Genomic DNA, 21192 nt, shown 5'->3' on the forward strand with positions numbered 1-21192 from the left:
ATATAATATAGTATATTAAAACCGGAAAACCGGACCGAACCGGTTTAGGGAGGTAACTGGTGCAGAATTGATTTTTGAAAATGCAAAACCGGTTCATACCTGTTTAGTCCCAAATTTTATCCAAATTTTAATGCTCAGTAAAACGCGATGCCGTTTTAGGGATCATTTTGATGTCAGGTCAGTTTTTTAAATAAGACTCGGGTACTAGATTTTAAACCCGGTACCCAGGTTTCATACCCGTACCCGAACCGAGCAGGTTTGGGTTTTGCAACACAGGTTTCAGCCCGAATGAACAGTCTTAGTATGTACGTACATGTGGACCAACAAATTGTTCTACCCTGCAGTAATATGATGTCATTGAATTAATGGTCCAGGTTGGATTACATCTCTCTATCCTTTGCAATTGGTCCAATACAAATGCTAAAGCTTTACTGTGTTCTTCACTTGGTGAGTAAACTTTCATTTGCTTGATAAATCTATTGAAGTTCTATTTAGTTCACTTATCTAATTGTAAAGTGCTTATTTGAATCCACCATAAATTACAGATTTTTGTGATGTGGCTGGACTTTTTGACCTAATTACATCACCATGGCTATGAGCAGAAACTTCCTTGGTACCGAAGCAAGGTCCTGATAATTTGTCTATATTTCTATATATCAAATCACTTGGCTGTTAAAAGTAGGCTTACTTTAAAACCTTAATTATATTTTGTATTTTGACAGGAATGGAGTTATCTAAGAGGAGTTATGATGATTGATTCTTAAATTTCTTCTGCAGCTAACATTTCCTTATTTAAATTATATGTCAGAGAGTCTGGAGCTTTATCTGCAATGAAGGAAGTTGATCTCATTGGAAGCAATGAGATACTTTAGTTTGGATCTCAATAAGCAAATGAAGTAGGTAACTACGTTAGACCAAAGCTTTTATTACCACATTAATTGAATTCACAAAGAATTTGATCTGAGTTTTGTTTAAAACATGAATATATGCAAGATTCTGATGATGACACAAACTGGAACATCCACGACATAGATAAATAGCATGCAAACCCAGATAGCCCAAACACAACTAAAGCAGTCATCTGTATTTTTCACCATTCGCCAGCAATTCCATCACCAATGTATGATTATTTTATTTTACTTCACCAAAAATTGATGAAGTCATTCCAAGAGTCAATTGGCCATGCCAAGCACCAATGTATTATTATTTTATATTGTATATATAAAAAAAAACGTAAAAAATAATAAACATAAAGACTTATAAAAAAAAAAAGCATTTTGAATTGTTAAAAATATATATATTTTTTAAATATCTGGGTATTAAGGATATCAAAATTTTAAAAATAGAGTACTATAAAAACATGTTTAGAAGTTTTAAAGTCTTTTTTGTTAAAATAAATAAATAAATAAATAAAGTAATAAACCCAGATATCCGATACAACTCGGATATCCGAGTTTACATTCAATTACTGCCCGGATTTTTTTCGAATTTATTTGGGTGGATAACCGCCTGGTTTTTAAAACCTGAATACGAATCCGGTTATGGTCGGATATCTAGATCCTTATCCGACCCCTATTTTTTTGAGCATGTTCCAAAAAAATGGGGGGCGGGAGAAAATTTGAGGGAATAAAATTATTTTATGTGATACTATCCATTGTTATTGAGGTAAATTATATGGTGACCTGAGCGTAAACTCACCATATCAAATAAAACTCAGTCATCGAGTGTCACGAGTGCTTGGGGGTAGGGTCTTGAAGAAGAAGGAAGGTTGTATGTTCTGCAAAAGGCTAGCAGGAAAGAGATGAAAATAACGGCTTTAACTGCCAATGGGTTTAAACGGGGAGTTTTGGTTTTAGTAACATGGTGCGTATTGAAGTAGAAGGTTTTCGATGTTGTTTTGCTTGTAGGATCTTGAGTTTTGTGTTTTAGTTAAACGGTGTGTTTTGTCTTTAGGAGTTTTTAGCTGCGTTTTACGATTTAAGTCTTTGCGTTTTGATACTCTTCATGCTCTGCGTGTATAAAAGCAGTGCATGGCCTATGTAATCTTCAGACTTTGATCATTTGAGTTCAATAAGAAATTGGAAGTTGGGAATTCCTCGAAAATTCCCTATCAAGATTCACGAAAGGAATCTTGAGTTTGGAGATCAGTTCTTGTCTCAATTTTCCTCTGGTTACTCTTTCCTTGTTAATTCTTCTATGTTCCTAGTGAAAACAGCAGTGCAACAGTGTTCTTGATATCAAGAACCTTACAAGTGGTATCAGTAGTAGTCAATCCTTGCAACGGTGATTCTGATGGCTGACGGTGCGCGTGCAGCATTGAAAGGTCAGATTGAAGGATCTCAAAGGTAGCATGAAATGATGCAGAAGCAGTTGGAACATCATCAACGGGTCATTATTGGGATAATTGAAAGTTTAGACCAAGTTTCAGATATGTTGAGATCTTTGGTTGAATCTGTAAATGTTATGTCTCATAGAGATAGAGAAGTGTATAATGAGCCTAGGAATCATGAAGAGAGGGGAGTTTTTCAGAGAAATTTTAGGTTGGATTTTTCACATTTTAGTGGTAGTAATCCTTCTGGTTGGATCTTTAAGGCAAATCAGTACTTTGATTGTTTTCAACTACCTTTCCATTAGAAGCTAATGGTGGCCTCACACCATATGGAAAGTGAGGCATTGGTGTGGTACCAAAATGCCTTGGACTCTGTGCAGTTCAACTCATGGGAGACCTTAGTTGTGGTAATGCAAGGAAGGTTTGGGCCATTAGCATTTGATGATCCAATGGAGGCTTTAACTATATTGAAACAAACTACTTCTGTTAGTTTGTATACATCACAATATGAGGCATTGTCCAATAGGTTGAAAGTCTTGTCTGATAAACATAAGATGAGTTGCTTTATTAGTAGATTAAAAGATGATATTCGAATACTTGTGAAAATGTTTAATCCACTGAACCTTGGGGCTGCTTTTGGCTTGGCAAAGCTGCAAGAGGAGTATGTGTTGTTTTCAAGAAAATCTTGGAGACAGAATGCCCATTATGCTAAGAAGTGGCCAATTGATAACATGGGGCTGTTTGATCTAGCTAATAGGGGTCAAAATAGTTTATTTCCTCTGTAGAAGGTGAATTCATCTCAGAGGGATGAAAAAAGAAAAAAGTGATTATGTTACCACTGTGAGGAAAAGTGGAATCTCAATCATGTATGCAAGAACCTGAGGGTGTATTTCTTACATGGAGAAAGTAGTGAAATGCAAGAGATAGTTGATAGTGGGGATGAAATTGAGGCTCAATCGCTGTAAGAATCTAATGAATTGGTAAATAAGGGAATTGAGGAACTTGAGGTTTCTATCCATGCCATTTCTGGTTGTATTAACAGTAATGCCATGAAACTATTGGGTAAAATAGGCTCATTTTCTGTTGAAATTCTTGTAGATTCAGGAAGTACTTACAACTTCCTAGATCCTTTGGTGGTAGAAGCAGCAAAGTTGAAAGTGGTTGAAGATGGAGGTTTTCAGGTGAAAGTAGCAAATGGTACTAGCATAATCAGTCAAGGCATATGTGAGGAAATGATTAAGGTGCAAGGAACTAAGTTTCTAGTTCCTTTCCATGTTCGAACTCTTGGAGGGTGTGACATTGTATTAGGAGTTCAATGACTTAAAACGTTAGGTCCTATTCAATGGGATTTTACAAATATGTCAATGCACTTTGAGGTTGCTGGTAAGAAACTGTTTCTGCAAGATTTGTTGTCTGAGAAGGTTCATGTAGAAGCTGGAGTTCACATGATGAAGTCTTCCTTCATTGATGAGCTCCTTGATGAGCTTTATGGAGCAAGGTATTTTTCTAAACTTGATTTAAAATCGGGGTATCATCAAAAAAGGGTGAGGGAAGAAGATATTCCTAAGACAATATTTAGAACTCATGAAGGTCATTATGAGTTCTTAGTAATGCATTTTGGGCTTACTAATACACATGCCACTTTTCAAGGTTTAATGAATCATGTCTTTAAACCTTTTCTTCGAAAATTTTTCTTAGTGTTTTTTTATTATATGTTGGTTTATAGCCAAGATTTAACTAAACATCTTGAGCATTTGAAAACAGTCCTATCTGTTTTACAGCAACAAACATTGTTTGCTAAAAGGTCTAAATGTCGATTTAGTGTCATGGAGGTTGATTACTTAGGCCATATTATTTTTGGGGATGGTGTAAAAGCATATCCTACCAAGATATCAGCCATGATGGAGTGGCCTCTTCCTAAAACAGTTAAGGCTTTAAGAGGGTTTTTAGGCCTAACTGGTTATTATAGAAAATTTATTAGGAATTATGGTTCAATAGCTGTCCCATTGACCATGTTATTAAAAAAGAATTGTTTTATTTTTTTTTGGACTGGGGAAGCTGAGAGAGCTTTTTTGCAACTCAAGCATGTTGTAGCTCATCCTCCAATTTTGAAGTTGCCAGACTTTTCTAAGGAATTTGCCATCGAATGTGATGCCTCAGAAGAAATTTTAGCAAGGCACTTAAAGGTAAAGCCTTACTTTTGTCAGCTTATGAAAAAGAATTTCTTGAACTTGTAAGTGCAGTGGAGAAATGAAGACCTTACTTGCTTGATCAACCATTTAAGATTAAAATTGACTAGCAAGCTTTAAAGCATTTGTTGGAACATAAGATAGTTACAGAGGCACAACACAAGTGGATCTCGAAGCTCATGGGATATGATTTTAAAGTGGAGTATAAAAGGGGGAGGGATGATAAAGTGGCTGATGCACTTTCAAGGAAGATATTGCTTCTTTGGCATTAATTTCCTTTCCTACACCTGTCTAGATAACTGAATTGAAGCAAAGCTATTCAGAGTTCTCTCACATTACTCAATTAATTGATGCATTAAGGAATGGAGAACACGTTCCTAAATAATTTTCTATGCAGCAAGGCCTTTTACTTAGAAAAGGCAAAATGGTGATTGTTCCTAATTCTTCATTTCAGAAGAAGGTATTACAGCATATCCACTACATTCCAGAGGTAGATCATGTGGGTTACCATAAAACTCTACAGAAAGCTAAAGATAATTTTTTTTTGGCCTGGCATGAGAAAGGATATCAAGAAATTGGTGAATGAATGTGAAATCTGTCAGGTTAACAAATCTAAGAATGTTCTTCCAGCATGATTGCTCCAACCCTTGCCTATTCCTCAGAATCCTTGGCTTGATATTGCCATGGATCTCATTGAGGGTCTTCCTAGTTCTAATGGCATGACAGTTATTTTTACAATGGTGGATAGATTGATCAAGTTTGGTCATTTCTTTCCTTTGTCTCATCCATACACAACATCTAAGGTGGCAGAGGTTTTTCTTTATGAGGTTTTCAAGCTTCATGGTTTGCCTAAGACCATTGTATCAGATCGTGATGTTATCTTCACAAGTTTGTTCTGGCAAGAGCTCTTTAAGTTGCAGGGTACCATCTTAACCATGAGCTTAGCTTACCATCCTCAATCTGATGGGCAAGCTAATGCTTTAAATAAGGCTGTTGAAGCCTACTTAAGAGCTTATAGTGGTTCTAAACCAAAAAGCTGGAGTACTTGGCTACCTATGGCTGAGTGGCATTATAATACAATTATGCATGCTTCCACAAGTGTTTCTCCATTTCAAGCTTTGTATGGGATGTCTTTCTCCATTTCAAGCTTTGTATGGGATGTCACCACCAAGATTGTTGTCTTATGTAGCAGGTACCACTGCTAATGTTACAGTGGATCAACACTTGAAGACTCGTGAATAAGTGTTATCTTTGTTGAAGGAAAACTTGGCTAAAACTCAGGATAGAATAAAGGTGTTTGCTGACAAGAGAAGGTCAAAAAGATCTTTTGTGGAGGGTGATTGGGTTTTTCTTAAACTTCAACTTTATAGGCAACAATTAGTGGCAATGAGGCATAACATAAAACTTGCTCCTCGTTATTATAGACCCTTTCAAGTCATTCAAAGAATTGGTTCAATGGCTTATAAGTTGAAGTTGCCTTCAACATTAAAAATCCATCCACTTTTTCATGTATCTTGCCTTAAGAAAAAATTGGGGGACCAGAGTTCTCCTTTTGCTTACTCCACCTCCAATTGATGATGAGCGTGCTATTCAGCCTGCGCCTGGAAGAAATCTTGAGAGAAGAATGAAGAAGGTGGGTGACCATGCTGCTACTGAAGTGTTGATCAAATGGGTGGGTGCTAGTATAGAGGATAACTCTTGGGAGTTGTTGTACAAGCTAAGGTCCTTGTATCCTCATTTGGTGGGCACTGTCTTGTAATGGTCACGGGTGCCTTGGGGGCAAGGCCTTGAAGAGGTGGAGATTGTCAAGGGTGCTTCTGGGTAGGGTCTTGAAGAAGAAGGAAGTCTGCGTGTTTTGCAGAAGGCTAATAGGAAAGAGATGGAAAATAGCAACTTTAACTGTCAGGGGATTTAAACGGGAAGTTTTAATTTTAGTAATACGGTGCGTATTGAATTAGAGGGTTGTTGGTGTCATTTTGCTTGTAGGATCTTGAGTTTTGAACAGCTCCGTTTGGATTGAGAAACCATCTCACCTCATTTCATCTCATCATTATAATCTTTTCAAATTTTCACACAAAATACAATAAATAATTCAACTTTTTCAAATCTCAATTTAACTTTTTCAAATCCTAAAATAATAATAATATTAAAAAAATAATATTCTAACAATATTTTATTCAACTTTTAACTTTTAACTTTTAACTTTTATTTCAAACCATCTTATCTCATCTCACTATCCAAACTGTAGCTTAGTTAAACGGTGTGTTTTGTCTTTAGGAGTTTTTAGCTGCGTTTTACAATTTAAGTCCTTGCATTTTATTACTCTTCATGCTCTGAGTTCAATAAGAAATTTGAGGTTGGGAATTCCTCCAAAATTCCCTATCAAGATTCCCTTCGAGTTTGAAGATCAATTCTTGTCTCGATTTTCCTCTGGTTACTCATTCCTTGTTAATTCTTCTGTGTTCTTGGTGAAAACAGCAATGCAGCAGGGTTCTTGATATCAAGAACCTTCCATCAAGACATCCAAATTTTCCAATACTGTAACTAGCAACACCTTGTAAAACGTTTAGGGCCATTTTTCATTGCGGTTACAGTTCCTGGCTCTCATTCACCGATAAAATCCGCAAAGCAATCCTGCAGTGTAATTTAGTGCAAGAAACATATTCTACAACAGTTCAAACTCTCCTTGGCTGTTTTGGGTTTTATACCAGCTCAATGCGGAAAAAACAACCCATTCTCAAACTCCAGAATTGGCATAACTGCTTTAGAAGTTTATCTCACGTCTCTCAGCAAAAAATTTCCCAGTTATTGCCTGGTCAGGAAGCAAGGCAAGCCATACTCCAGTATCAGCTCCTTCCTCAGCTGAAATGTTACCAGCATAACCTGTCATGGCAGTCTTCACCCAGCCCGGACAATAGCAGTTGATATAAATTCTGTGACCTTGATCAGAAAGTAACTTTGCCATTAGCCTGGTGTAAGCATTAACTGCAAGTTTTGACACCGAGTAGTCAGTAAAAGTTTGAGGCCAGCCAGCTGATGTCCAAGTGCCGTCTTCTACTTGTTGTAAAAAAGTAGATACGGTCTTATCAATCAGGTCAATTGAGAGCGAGTCCAAATCGCCTAGTTGTTGTCTGAGATTTACATCTTCAAGTCTCTGTTAATCCCGACCAACGAGAATAGAAATCTTTCAGACAGGCAAACCATGAGTAGTTTGGTATGGAACTTGGAAAAATCATTGAGAAAATAAGACCAGTCTTTTAAACCACATATTATTATTATTTTTCCAGTAGAATAGCATCACGTGATAGTATAAAATGGGCATTTTGATAACACCAAAAAAACTACACCCCAGATCACCATATGGTACACGACTCTTAAATTCTCTTATCGCATAAACAAGCATATAAAAAAAGGAATAGGATGGCAGGATTTCAACAACGGTAAATACTAACAAAGAGTTAAAAAAATAAAGTGCAACAAGTCCCCCTCCCCAAAGCCAAAATTGCCTGGGAGAGGGGTCACTCCCTCCCGCCCACTTCTTCTTTCTTCTCACTTGTTTTCTCCTCTTTTTCTTCTTCTAGTCTTCTAGTCGCCTCTCTTTCTAGACCCACTCTCATGGCCCTCATTGTTCCTGGTCAAGGCACTGCCTTCCACTCTTCTTTAATTTACACGACCACCACAACTAGACTCCTCCAATCTACCAAACATGCCAGGAACAAGGGACTTTTGCTGGTGGTTCCCAGCATGTGAAGCACATGCGCCTCTTACACTAAAATCACCTTACTGGGGATATATTATTGGCTTCACACCAAGAAATATGGGACTAACTATTTGTAGCCATTTCACATTTGTTGGTTTTATTTTTCTCTTTGAATTAACTTGTTTGAAATGTTGATTCGGGTTCTCCTCTGTTTGTATACATTTTAATTTAATAAAGAGAAATGATATTTGCAGTTCTAGGATTTGCACACTCCCTTTGAAAAAAGTGGATAATCTGGGACTCACATAAAAAATCATTTTTTTTCAAAGGGATTGCGCAGAGTTTGCACACCCAAAGACTGTATCTAGCATTACTCTTTAATAAAAACATTATCTTGCTAAAAAAGAAATAATAATAATAACAAAGAGTAAGCAAAGGAAACTTGTTAACTAGAGACTCAACAACTAGTATCATTTGTGTATTAAAATAAAAAGCTTTTGTACATACAGAGCAGTAAGGATAGTTAAAAGAGAGTCAAAATGTTCTTCCATATCCAGCCAGTTCCAATTCCTATCAATTAGGAAGCTACCATCTACCACATGGCACAACATGCATCTACATTTAGGCTAGTTTGGACACTAAGGTATTCTTAGATATTTCATTTCCAAACATCACTAAAAAACAAAACACTTTTCAATTTCAAATCTTTAACTTTTTCATCTAATCATTATAATCATTATCCAAACACAAAACCTAATACAACTTTTACAAACTTCAAAACAAAATACAAAAAGCAATACAACTTTTTCAAATTTCAAAATAAAAATAATATTAAAAAATTACATTCAAACGATTTTTTAACTTTATAATATTTTCATTCAACATTTTCTCTCTCCTTTCCTAAAACCCGATAAAACATTTCAACTCAAATTATTTCACTACTATTCACGAACAATTTCATTACTAACCACAAACCATTTTACTACTATTCACAGATATTCTGAGATATTCTAAGCGTCCAAATGAGCCCTTAGTTATAAGTGGTTTGATTAAAATGATAGAACATGCATATTGTTGCAAGAAGAAGAAGCAAGATAGTTTAACAGAGGTTCAGAAAAATGAGCAAAGTGGATAGCAAGGACAGGAAGGGTTTTAACGCAATACTTACATTCCTTCTGCCATTTAGTCTGCCTAACCGTGAGCTCACATTAATAATTCGAGCACCGGAAGTAGAAGGCTTCATTAATGGGATCATGGCTTGAATCATATTTTTGGTACCAAAATAATTGGTTTCAACAACATTCTGGGCATATTCAACAGAATTATCATACCCGAGATTGAAATTAACACCAGCATTGTTTACCTGCAAAATATCACTTTGCATTAAAATAGCTAAAGTACAATATAAATGAAAATTGAAATTACCCCTCTACTATTATACTTTTCAATCTTTTGGCTCCATCTAAAATCGATGCATAGCATTTAACATGTTTAAGCCAAAATTCAATAAAATCTTACGTCCATTTCCTTTTTCCAAAGCTTATTCAAACGGAAGTCCTTTTGCAATGAGTTGCAAGATAAGATTGGTGCTGCCTGTCTTGTAAGCTTAAAGTATAGCCATAACACAGTAACTTATATCCAACAAAATATGATACAGGGGACATTAAGGTATTGAAATATTACCAGAATATCTAAACCACCATAATTTTGCTGTAGCCACTCAGAAAGTTCTTTGACAGATAAAGGATCTAAGACATCCAGTTGATGGAAGAACACATTAAGACCACCTTCTTGTAGAACCCTGGTTGCTTCAAGGCCAACATTACTGTCTCTTGCTGTCAATATAACTGTCAATCCATTCACTGCAAGCTGCCTTGAAATCTCAAATCCAATTCCTCTATTACCACCGGTTACAACTACGATGGTTTCTGAGGACCACCACCTACAAATACATCCAAAAAGATTTACGATACTATGAACCGTCTGTTATGAGGAATTGTTGTATTAAAACCAAGAAAGCAAGGATGAATATAACAAGTAAATGCCATTTTTTTGTGCAAACTCAAAGCTGATGCCCACCATTTAAAAAAAAAAGGATATTTACACTTGCTTCATAACAAGATGTGGTCATTGCATCTATCATTGATAACATATATTATATATATATATATATATATATATAGAAAGAGAGAGAGAGAGAGTTATTATATTCTCAAACTGGTGTGTGGAGCATAAAATCCATATAACTTAAATAGTAAGATTTGATCTGTGAGATTCAAAATTCAAAATTTATCTTCCAAATCCAATCATGACATGTAAGAATAAAATGTGCTCCACGTACCAGCTTGAGAATAGAATTTTTCATATATATATATATATTTGTGTGTGTGCATGGTATATCAGTCCATTTATAGACCGATTAAAGCTTGAGGAGCCTAACGAGCAGTTCCTAGGCCATCATCGCGTTTGGTTTGGCCAACTATTAATCATCTTATAATGCATTTGAAAAGTATTGGAATAGACGTGTTCGTTATTCAACAGTCGTAACCCAAAAAATTGAGAGTTCCATATTAGATAAACGGTGAATGATTGCAATTTGTAAAAGAATCGAACAAAGCTAAACGTACCAGAACGTTAAAATGAGATTGGGATATTTAAGTCAAAACAAAGTGAAAAATAAACCTCTGGTGATCGGAATAGGGAATGGTCCTGAGAAGCGATATCTCCTGTAATCTCTTCTCTCTTCTCTCCTTTGCTCGTTCTTTGTTACCCATATCTTCGCTCCTTTCCCAAATTAAAATTAGAATATTAAAAATTCAGTGTAAACAATAATTGTGGTTCGAGACCCCGGAGAAGGATACCTTTCAGAGACACCGCGGCTGAAGAACCAACGACGTTTGAACCATGTAACTAACGGGTTGGCTCATGTGTATTCATTGGCTCAAAAGAGACGTAAAACAGCTTCATCAACAAAATCCAATCATAAGCAACCCAAAAAACCTGAAAAACTGAAATAAAACTAGTTATTGGAAGTCGCAATCGCCAAGAACGTCAAGCTTTTCATCATTCTTTTTAAAAAAGCGCCACAACAAGCCCTAAGAAACTATCACCACTTAAATTACTAGTCAGATTACTCATCAAGCACGAACGGAGTACATGATTGCATACATCCAGGTCCCTAAACAAAACCCTAGCATCTAACATTACTGGAAATGGAAACGGTATAAATAACAGAATTCTTCGAGAGGACAAAAATACGCTCAGGAGTAAAATTACCAAAGTACAAAATGGCCTTCAGCAACACGCGCGCGTCCCAAATTGACCCAATTTTGCCCCTTCGTAACTAATTAGCCAACTTTTCCATCCACCAAAATAATAGAGATCTAAAATAAATAAATAAGTCTCCGATTGGATTTAGTTGAGATAATTTTAGAAAAATGCTACTCACAACTGCGTAGGGGAACCGTCGCGGCATTGTGCCTGACATGGCAATTAGTGGAACGGCGTCATTATGCAACTTGCTTGAAGACGGAAGGGATTTTAAACAAAAATGCCTAAACGTCGTCGTTTAGCCTCGTTTCCCTCGAAGACAGAAGGGGTCGCTTCACCTCCTTTCCCATTTCGCCCATCTCCACGAAAACTCCTTCACTCTGTCTTCTTCTTCCTCCTCTTCTCCACAAAAACTCCATCGTCCTCCACGAAGCTCCATCGTCTTCCACGAACTGGCCTCCCTATGAAGCCGCTGCATACGAAGTCTTCGCCTTCTCCGCAGTCATTCTTCGTGGTCTCCTTTGAACCCACAAACCCCATGAACCAACAGTTTTGCGAAATCACTGTGTTTTGCAGTCTTCGTCTTCTCCCGCAGTCAGTCGTCGTGGTCTCCACTAACCCACGAACCAATGGTTTGCGAAGTCACTGTCTTCGTCTTCTATGAAATCTTTTCCATGAAGACACAGAGCCACATCCCCTTCGTCTTCTCTGTCTTCTCTTCATCCTCTCCACGAACTCTCCTTCCCACAAACCCAAATCTCAAATCCCCTTCCCAGAAACCCAAATCTGAAATCCCCTTCCCACAAAACCCAGAAACCCAAATATGAAATCCCCTTCCCACAAAACCCCGAAACCCTAACCCTAACCCTAAATTTGTTTGGTTATCAAGCCCCCAAACCCGAACCCTAACCCTAACCCTAAATTTGTTTGGTTATCAAGTCCCGAAATCCTAACCCTAAATTGTTTTGGTTATCAAGCCCCGAAACCCTAACCCTAACCCTAAATTTTTTTGGTTATCAAGCCCTGAAACCCTAACCCAAACCCTAACCCTAACCCCAAAAAAATTTTAATTTTTGTAATCATCGATCGGGCCGAGTTTCAAAGTATCCTCACTGCAAAAATGTCGTTATTTTTCTCCTTTTTTTGTGCTTTGGTTTTACTTTCCAAATGTTTGGAAGTCAATAATTCTTTATCATACATTGTACATTTAGTCATGTAATACATTGCCTATGATGTATAATTCTTGCATTAACTATTTAGTCATGTAATTATTCAAATCACATACCATATCATCGTTGTTAAGTTGTCAATTTATAAATTCGACATGTATGAGAGTAGTAGAATGTCTATGGAATGCATAAAATAATATTTGAGCAGGGTGTTTTAGCAAATTTAATTTTATTTAGCTGTTTTTGTAAAATGTTAGTGGGATGTTTTACTCTTGTCTATAACAGTCTCACTGCCATATTAAACTGTTACTGTTACTCTAGTGTATTTACTCTTGTCTGTTTGAGATCAATCCCATATTTCTCAAGTAGGGAAGTAATGGCTGTCAAACTGAAAATTTTACAGTCAATGGATATAGAAACTCCTTAAGATGCTATAGGACATATTATGATTATTATTATACATCATTATTATTATTATTGTTATTATTATTATTATTATTAATGTAATTTTGAGGATCAAATGACGGTAAACAAATGGGCATATATAAAGTAAGAGTCAAATAAGCAAAGCTAAAACTACATATCAACATGGGCTCTCCTAATGGACACAGTCTAGCATGATAGCATGAAACATAATCAAAAGTGCTAGTACGCAAAAATGTTAAAATGCTAGCTACTGTTATTGGGATGCTTACTTCCACATTAAAAGTTTAAACTGTTACTATTATTGGGATGCTTACTTCCACATTAAAATGTTAAAACTGCTAGCTACTGTTATTGTGATGCTTACTTCTACATTAAAATGTTAAAACTGCTACCTACTGTTATTGGGAAGCATGAATCTGAATAATTCAACTAATTCCTCCCGACAGTTGAATTTTTCTGTACTGTTGAAATTACTACCATATTGGGTGTCATCATAAATATCTTCATCTTCCTTTGGTAAACGTGCTTTGGGCATACCATTCTGTTTTTGTGAGGAGCCAGCCACACTAAGACTGGCTCGTACTGCAACGAATCCAAGATGACCCTTCTTATGGTGTCCAAAGTACAACACTAAGGTAACTATATAATTTTTACATAAAACTTATTCATGTAATGATTAATATTAAAAGTTCTAACATTTGTTATGTAATGATTAATATTAAAACATCTAATATTTGTTATATAATGATTAATATTAAAACATCTAACATTTGTTATATATCTTCTTAATCTTCAGAGATTACCATATTGTAGGTTTTTCAAGTGGGCAGATATTAATGAAGAAGAGAATGAACTCCAACTTCGAGAAAGCACCAATGAATTGCTAATGAAGGAGAAAGAGCTCGAAAGGAAACTCGATGATGTCCACAAGAGGGAGATTGAGGTTATGAAGAAGGAGTTGGTGCTTCGGGAACAAGAAGCTGAAATAAGGCGTTCACGCAGACTACTTCAGTTGTATAGGGCTTTTGCGTTTCTAGTTGCATTTTGGTTGTTGCTTGGTAGTGTCTAAGTAAATTCCTGGATGGTGTTAGTAGTTCCAGAAATTGTATTGGGGTTTTGGTTTTGTATTGGACTATGTAGTTGATGTATGGATATTGAGCAGATTGTAAAACTACTATTATGTACAGTTTGAGCAGATTGTAAAAATAGTGATGTATTATTCAGTTTGTAAACAATATGGTTAGGTTAATGTATGAGCAGTTTGTAATGGAAATGTTATGAGCAATTTGTAAAATAGTTTTGTGTTTGTATGGTTGATAAGCAGTTTGTAATGGAAATGTTATGAGCAGTTTGTAAAGCAATTTTGTGTTTGTATGGACTCTATTGGTTGATAAGCAGTTTGTAAAACAGTTTAGTTTGCATTTGAGCAGATTGTGAAACTGTTATGTACAGTTTGTATTGGACAGTCTTGTATGGAAGTTTTGTGTATGTATGGATATTGGTTGTTGATAAGCAGTTTGTAGAACAAAACAGTTTGGATTTGAGCGGATTGTCAAACTGTTAAGTTTGAGCAGTTTGTATGGATAATGTTTGTTGAGAAACAGTTTGTAATGCAGTTTGTAAAGCAGTGTGTTATGAGCAATTTGTAAAGCAGTGATGTAATGCAGTGTGTTATGAGCAGTTTGTAAAACAGTTTCATATGCAGTTTGTGTTGAGCAGTTTCATATGCAATTTGTGTTGAGCAGTGACGTAAAGCAGTTTGTTATTCCCAGTTTGTATAGTAGTTTGTGAACAATATATTGAGCAGTTTGTAAAGCAGTTTGTTATGGATGATGTATGTTGAGAAGCAGTTTGTTGTGAACAGTTTGTGATTCAGTTTGTATTTGTACATAAAAGTTTGAGAAGCAGTTTGTTATGAGCAGTTTGTGATTTCCACATTGAAGAGCAGTTTGTAATGAGCAGTTTAAGGAGCAGTTTGTAATGAGCAGTTTGTAAAACAGTCTTGTATGGATATTGAGCATTGATAAGCAGTTTGTATTTGTACATAAAAGTGATGACACAAAATGCCATTAAGTAAACTGTATTACACAGAATATAGTTTCAAAAAAATCATTACATGATATAATTCGGCATAAATTTAGTAAATTACATGAAAAAACTTGCCAACAAAAGGAATATTTTTGTGTGTATTTGGCCAACACTACACCTGCCACTATTAATACATCAACAACTCTAAAACCAAATTTCAACAAAATGTCCTCCCAATACAGTCAAAGCTCCAACAAATGTCCTCCCAATACTGCCAAAGCTCCAACAAAGTGTCCTACCAACAAGTCTGCTCTGCCTTGCAAAACATACAACATAGATCATCTCAGTTCCCAAAATGACAACTAAGAATATCAATTGTAACAACATTAAATGTTAATATTATTAATAACACACTCAATGTATCAAATCATTGCATGGGTTGTGATTCACTCAACCCAAATTCTTCTGGTTGCTATCCATCTAACCCAAATTGCATATGTAAATAGTAAACACCAACTGTTATTGCGTTGTGATATTAATACTATTAAAATATCGACAACACAAGAGACCCGCTTACACTTTCTTGCTACCAATCATCGTTTCTCGGGCCTGGACTTGTTCAACATTGGGAGTATCCATCTCCGAAGGGCCAAATAACCTCCTGCAAGTGTCCACGACTGTTGTATCTCCTCCATCTCGCTAAATATCAAGTCACAAATATTATTTAGCATATTTTTCATATTTGCATTAAATGGTAAATAAAATTTAAAATATTTACAATATGCACTTGTTTGCGTTTCCCCTTCATTGGTGCTCTCTTCGTCTTTGCTTTAACTTTCTGCATGTCTTTCTCCATCCCCGATGCTCTCCTCAGAGATGGGGGTCTGCCTTTTCCTCTCACAACGTTCGGACTTAGTACTTGCTTCGAACTACCAACTGTAGTTGTATCAGCAGTCGTAGAACCAACATTCACACTAGTTAGGGTTGTCGATGGGGGTTCTTGGTTGGCACGATATAACTCAATCATTGCATACAATTTTGTAGTTGCATCCTTAGTATGCCGACTTGAACCCGCAGCATGAGTAATCATCTCATAACATATATTCAACAAACTTGAATATCTATTAGCATCTGCCCACTGATCTCCTGCGTCATAGCTGCTATGGATTAATGTGTACCTCCTTTTAATGTCTTTCCTTCATCGATCTAAAATGTATGTATCTGGCACAGACTTAATCCCATTACATTTGAATACTGTCAAAATGTGCCTACACAATATCCCCCTCATCTGAAACAACCCACATGAACACTTTGCAATTATATCTTCCTCACTAAAGTCCACATAGTGAGTAACCAGTTTTGTGAACTCTTCCACACGAATTTCATCATCTACATGATATGTCTTTATTTTTTCATCATGCTTAAATAACTTTGGATCCATATCAATAATACTGGTAATTTGTTGTTGAACTTCCCTGGATTTAGCATTCGTGTACAGATCTTGAAATCTCTTCTCAATTGGTGACCCAGATATATAGGGAATTGAGACACTAAATGAATAGAAGTCCGCGGCAGTTTCATTCTCAATTTTCTTTTTCAGAGCGTTGTCAAACTAGTCGACAAATTCTTTCAAATTTGTCTTGGCATGAACATAACCGTCAAAAAATGCATTCATGCTCTCGCTCCACTGTGTAGTACTCATTCTAGCCCAAAATATGTCCTTCAAGAATGCCGGTACCCAATACTCACGCTCATCATATAAACTTTGTAACCAGGCATTTTCATGCAAATTGTATGTGGTGATTAGCTACTCCCAACATTTTTCAAACTCCTCAACAGTTTGGGTGTCATACACACATTTTATCAAAGCAGTTTTCATACCACTTTTGTACGAACTATGGGAACCAAGCTTTTCAGGGACTTTCTTCAATATATGCCACAAACAAAATCGATGTCGACTTTCTGGAAATACAATGGCAATCGCATTTTTCATCGCTCTGTCCTAATCTGTGATTATAGCTCTCGGAGCTACATCGTTCATACATTTCAACTAGGTCTGAAATAACCATACAAATGTCTCCGTATCCTTACTGGATATCAATCTTGCTCCCAACAAAATTGACTGGCCGTGGTGGTTTATACCAACAAATGGTGCGAAGGGCATACCATATCTATTCGTCAGATACGTGGTGTCGAAGTGACCACATCACCGAAATGTTGATATGCTACCTTACTATGGGGGTCTGCCCAGAAGACATTTTTTAACCTCCTTTCATAATCTAAGTCCATCAGTGCAAAGAACCTGGGATTTTTATATTACATCATTAAAAAGTACTTTCAAAGCGCTCCAACGCCACCTTTCCCAAGTCGCAGATGTCTTGCCTTATCCATATAATTACGACAATCTTTTTCCAAAATGGGGAGGTCCTCGAATCCGCCCGCGCCAACAACAAGATTGCCAAAGCTCTTATTCATTTTAATGCCAGCCAAGTCGTTTGTATCTAGAACTCTTTTTACTGTCTCGCTAACTTCTCTATTACAACGAAAGAAGCGGGATTTCTATGGACTGAGGCCATGATTATGGATATTATGACATGTTGTCAACCACACATTTCCCTCAACTTTTAAGGCATTAATTTTTGCCTTACATTCCGTCTTTCCTGTCAGACGTGGTTTAGCGATATTCAACGTTCTATTTCGGGCCTTCCCACCGCCGGCACAGGCAAGAGTGACATATCTAACAGACCCATCCTCGACCTTTTCACTCCTTTTGGTCATCACCCCAAACCCGCATTTCTTACCATATTGCTTATAATAACTCAATAACTATTCAAAAGATTTAAATTACATTCCCGACTTTGGCTCTTCAATCATATCACCACCATCCATTTGAACACATTCAGGTGTCCCAGCACTACCATCCTCGGTATCCCGTGATTCTGCTTCTGGTGTATCTTCTGTACTCTATTAATCAAGTCTAAAGGATGTATATGGTGATTCAGTTTCCTTACTGCAGTTTGGATCCTCTGTACGAACTCTTGAGCTCGTTGCGGAGCTTGTAGTGATGAGAGGAATGAGAGGTCCCATCCCATACTGAAATTTGTAACCAGTATTCTGCATAAATCACAAAAATTAAAGCAATTAATGTAATTCTGAAAAATCATATTTATTAAAAAAAATACTAACAAAGTTGCATCACCACCTGAATGTTGATTGGATATTGGTTGTCATCTAGATATGGCATAAAGGTCGATAACCATGCAGGTACTGGTCCATGCCAAACGTGCATGTAATTTGAAAGGTTTGGAGTCGTTGTTGGGATGTTCTGACATGAAAAATAATAATGATAAGTAGCAACCATGAGGGAATGATGTAATCAACCAATAAACATCAACTCAACACATTCTCGCATTTCTTTAAAATAATATCACATACCGTGTTTGGAGGATTTGAGCTAGATGGTGTTAGCTCAGCTGAGTGGTCTTTTCCTTTTTCCATGCTAACAATCCCAAGGAAAATTATACCTCTTGCAACAACAACAAAAAAATCACCAAATTAATTGTGATCATCCTTGGGCAAACAAAGGTTAGAGACATGAGTGTAAATGATCCAAACAAATTAACAAAATAATTACATCAACAATTGAAGAATGGACTCTATCATTTGAAAATTTATTAAAAATTTAACTATGAAATGGTTTTGTTTGAACAACCTAGTCTCTAAACCCTAAAATCAGCTCACAGATGGTCTTTTTCCTACTTAATATGATGTATTCATGGGAATGTGCCATTAATCCTGTGTAATGAATTAAATTTATTAGCAAAAGAAATAGATTTTTTTTTTAAAACAATTGAAGAATGAACTCTATCATTTGAAAATTTATTAAAAATTTAACTATGAAATGGTTTTATTTGAACAACCCAGTCTCTAAACCCCAAAATCAACTCACAGATTATCTTTTTTCTACTTAATATGATGTCTCCTTGTTCTTAAAAACCAAGGAAAACAAAATGCCAACCCTGTGGCAATAAGCTCACAAAAACAGCGTCTGGAATGCATTACTAATTTCGTGGTTATACATGTTAAAAACAGCGGTTGCTTTAAAAATGAAATGCTAACATCTATAAAATGCGAACCCTGTGGCAACATTAATGGACATAACCAGTGCATTTTTTTCCCTATTTCCTATACTTTTTGGTCGGCCTCTAGACGAACCATGTGGCTTTGGAGACTTCTTTTTAACAACTAAAAATACTTATAGATGTTTCTAGCCACCAAAATGCCAACAAAAACACCACATACGAACACGAAGACACGAACACAGGAAGCAGACGACGTGGGATGTCTTACCTGAAGCTAGCGACGGAGACACCAAGCCGAAGAACAGAGATGGAGGAGATCTGACAGCTGCTCATGCGAAGATGAGGAGATCTATGGTTCTTCTAGACCCAAAAATCGACTACCTCGGAGCTTTTCCACAGTTTTGTGTTTTTGCTGGATTTTTTTCTCAAATGTAAAACTTTTCACAAGCTGGGTTGCCGTTCTTCTTCTTCTTCTTCAGAGCTCAATATCCTAGACCCAAAAATCGACTACCTCAGAGCTCAATATCTGCTTCTCCATAGGGCTACCGTTCTCACTGGATTATTTTGTTCTCAAATCAAAAAAATACCCTGCTTTTCCCTGCTTTTTTCGTCTTTCTTCAATTTCTTTTTTTTAATTAAATAAACAGGCTGACATGGCATTAACGCAGCGGTTGCTACAGACGGTTGTCTGTAGCATTATTGATAATTTTATATGAATTGTATAAAATATTATTTTTAATATTATTATTATTATTTTAAAATTTAAAAAAGTTGAATTATTTATTATATTTTATATGAAAATTTAAGAAAATTGTAATGAAGAAATGAGATTAATTGAAATGAGTTCTTAATCCAAATAAGGCCAAAGACTGTATAAAAAATAAATAAATAAGAGAAATAAAACTCGATGAGTTGACTCACCTTTCTAGCAACCGTCCCCCTAGAGAAATCCATCCTCGTGAAACGCATCCGTACGCCAACATCGAACCCAAGCTCCGGCCATTTCGCACAATTGTTGCCACAATGCGCGGGGCTATTTAGCACAAGCCCAAAAGTTGGATTTTTTTTAATGGTTTAGATATTGAGTTTAGATGAAATGATATAAAATTTGAAAGTTAAATAAAATTTTATTAAAATCTTAATTTTATTTTGGAATTTGTAAAAGTTGAATTACTTATTTTATTTTGTTCGTAAGTTTAGGAAAGTTGTAATGATTAGATTATATAAGTTGAAATGGTTTCACTATCCAAACCAAACTTATGACTTGAGTAATTCTAGATCTAAATTCCAAATGCACGAAATTTATCCAAGTCTTTTATAAAAATATGGATCTCACTAATAAAAAGTAAAATTTTCACATTTTTTATAATTAATATTACTTTTTTTTTTTTATAAAAGACCAAAGCAAAATTTATATATTTAAAGTTCATATATCATTTCTCCTAATATAATTTTTTTTTTTACTTTCTATTGGAGGGTAAATGACAGGGGTGGGTAAATCCTTCGCCATCTCTGACTCCGGCTAACACTCGCTTCGGCTCCGACTCCGGCTGACATTCGCTTCAACTTCGACTCCGATGAAGTCAGAGAAGTCAAAATTTAGAGTCGGAGTTGGAGGTACTAAGTATTTTAATATCAGAGTTCAACCCTTGGCTGCCCAACTACTTACCTTCTCGTTCGGGGTAAAGAGGCAGGTCTAGCCTTTCGGCTGACTCGACCTCCCTCACGACGAAGCGTATGTCCAGCCCTTGGCTACCCAATTACTTACCTTCCCTAGGAGCGTTAACAGGCCGGTCCAGCCTTTCGAATGCCCGAAATCCCTCACATCAAAGCGCAGGTCTAGTCCCTAAGCAGCCCTATTACTTACCTTTCCCGCAAGCAACAATAGGCGTGTCTAGTCTTTCCAATTGCCTGACCTCGCTCACAACGAAGCACGAGTCCAGCCCTTCGCTGCCCGATTACTTACCTTCCCCTTGCGGGTCAAGAGGGCAGGTCCAGC

At 36.4% G+C, this 21192-nt stretch overlaps 2 protein-coding genes across 7 annotated transcripts; both read right to left on the minus strand.

Annotated features, from left to right (window-relative positions):
• Positions 1-7073: 7073 nt before the first annotated feature.
• Positions 7074-11608, minus strand: LOC121235235 ((+)-neomenthol dehydrogenase). 6 transcript variants are annotated; one of them, XM_041131557.1, is made up of 6 exons: positions 11495-11608; positions 11080-11218; positions 10901-10999; positions 9902-10160; positions 9387-9581; positions 7074-7672 (listed from the first exon to the last, which is right to left on the minus strand). In XM_041131557.1, exons 3-6 carry the CDS (start codon positions 10990-10992, stop codon positions 7283-7285), a joined length of 936 nt encoding a protein of 311 aa, XP_040987491.1. In that variant the 5' UTR covers positions 10993-10999; positions 11080-11218; positions 11495-11608; the 3' UTR covers positions 7074-7282. The 6 variants fall into 6 exon arrangements, with proteins under 6 accessions (XP_040987491.1, XP_040987489.1, XP_040987492.1 ...); XM_041131555.1 differs by having other exon boundaries at positions 11080-11226; positions 11495-11594; XM_041131558.1 differs by lacking the exon at positions 11495-11608 and adding an exon at positions 11329-11482.
• Positions 11609-15684: 4076 nt separating this feature from the next.
• On the minus strand, positions 15685-16512 carry LOC121234486. Its single transcript, XM_041130427.1, has 2 exons — positions 15899-16512; positions 15685-15810 (listed from the first exon to the last, which is right to left on the minus strand). Exons 1-2 carry the CDS (start codon positions 16199-16201, stop codon positions 15685-15687), a joined length of 429 nt encoding a protein of 142 aa, XP_040986361.1. The 5' UTR covers positions 16202-16512.
• Positions 16513-21192: the final 4680 nt, after the last annotated feature.

Source organism: Juglans microcarpa x Juglans regia, chromosome 6D (genome assembly GCF_004785595.1).
Source record: "Juglans microcarpa x Juglans regia isolate MS1-56 chromosome 6D, Jm3101_v1.0, whole genome shotgun sequence".
Taxonomy (NCBI): domain Eukaryota; kingdom Viridiplantae; phylum Streptophyta; class Magnoliopsida; order Fagales; family Juglandaceae; genus Juglans; species Juglans microcarpa x Juglans regia.

Bases quoted from the DNA above. Each gene is read 5' to 3' on its own strand.
- LOC121234486 (XM_041130427.1), bottom strand. From the start codon at position 16,201: ATGATTACTCATGCTGCGGGTTCAAGTCGGCATACTAAGGATGCAACT. The intron at 15,811-15,898 runs GTGCATATTGTA...CTTGATATTTAG, and splicing joins TGAAGGGGAAACGCAAACAA to CGAGATGGAGGAGATACAAC.
- LOC121235235 (XM_041131557.1), bottom strand. From the start codon at position 10,992: ATGGGTAACAAAGAACGAGCAAAGGAGAGAAGAGAGAAGAGATTACAG. The intron at 10,161-10,900 runs GTTTATTTTTCA...ATGTATTTGTAG, and splicing joins CCCTATTCCGATCACCAGAG to GTGGTGGTCCTCAGAAACCA. The intron at 9,582-9,901 runs GTAATATTTCAA...GATATTTTGCAG, and splicing joins ATGGTGGTTTAGATATTCTG to GTAAACAATGCTGGTGTTAA.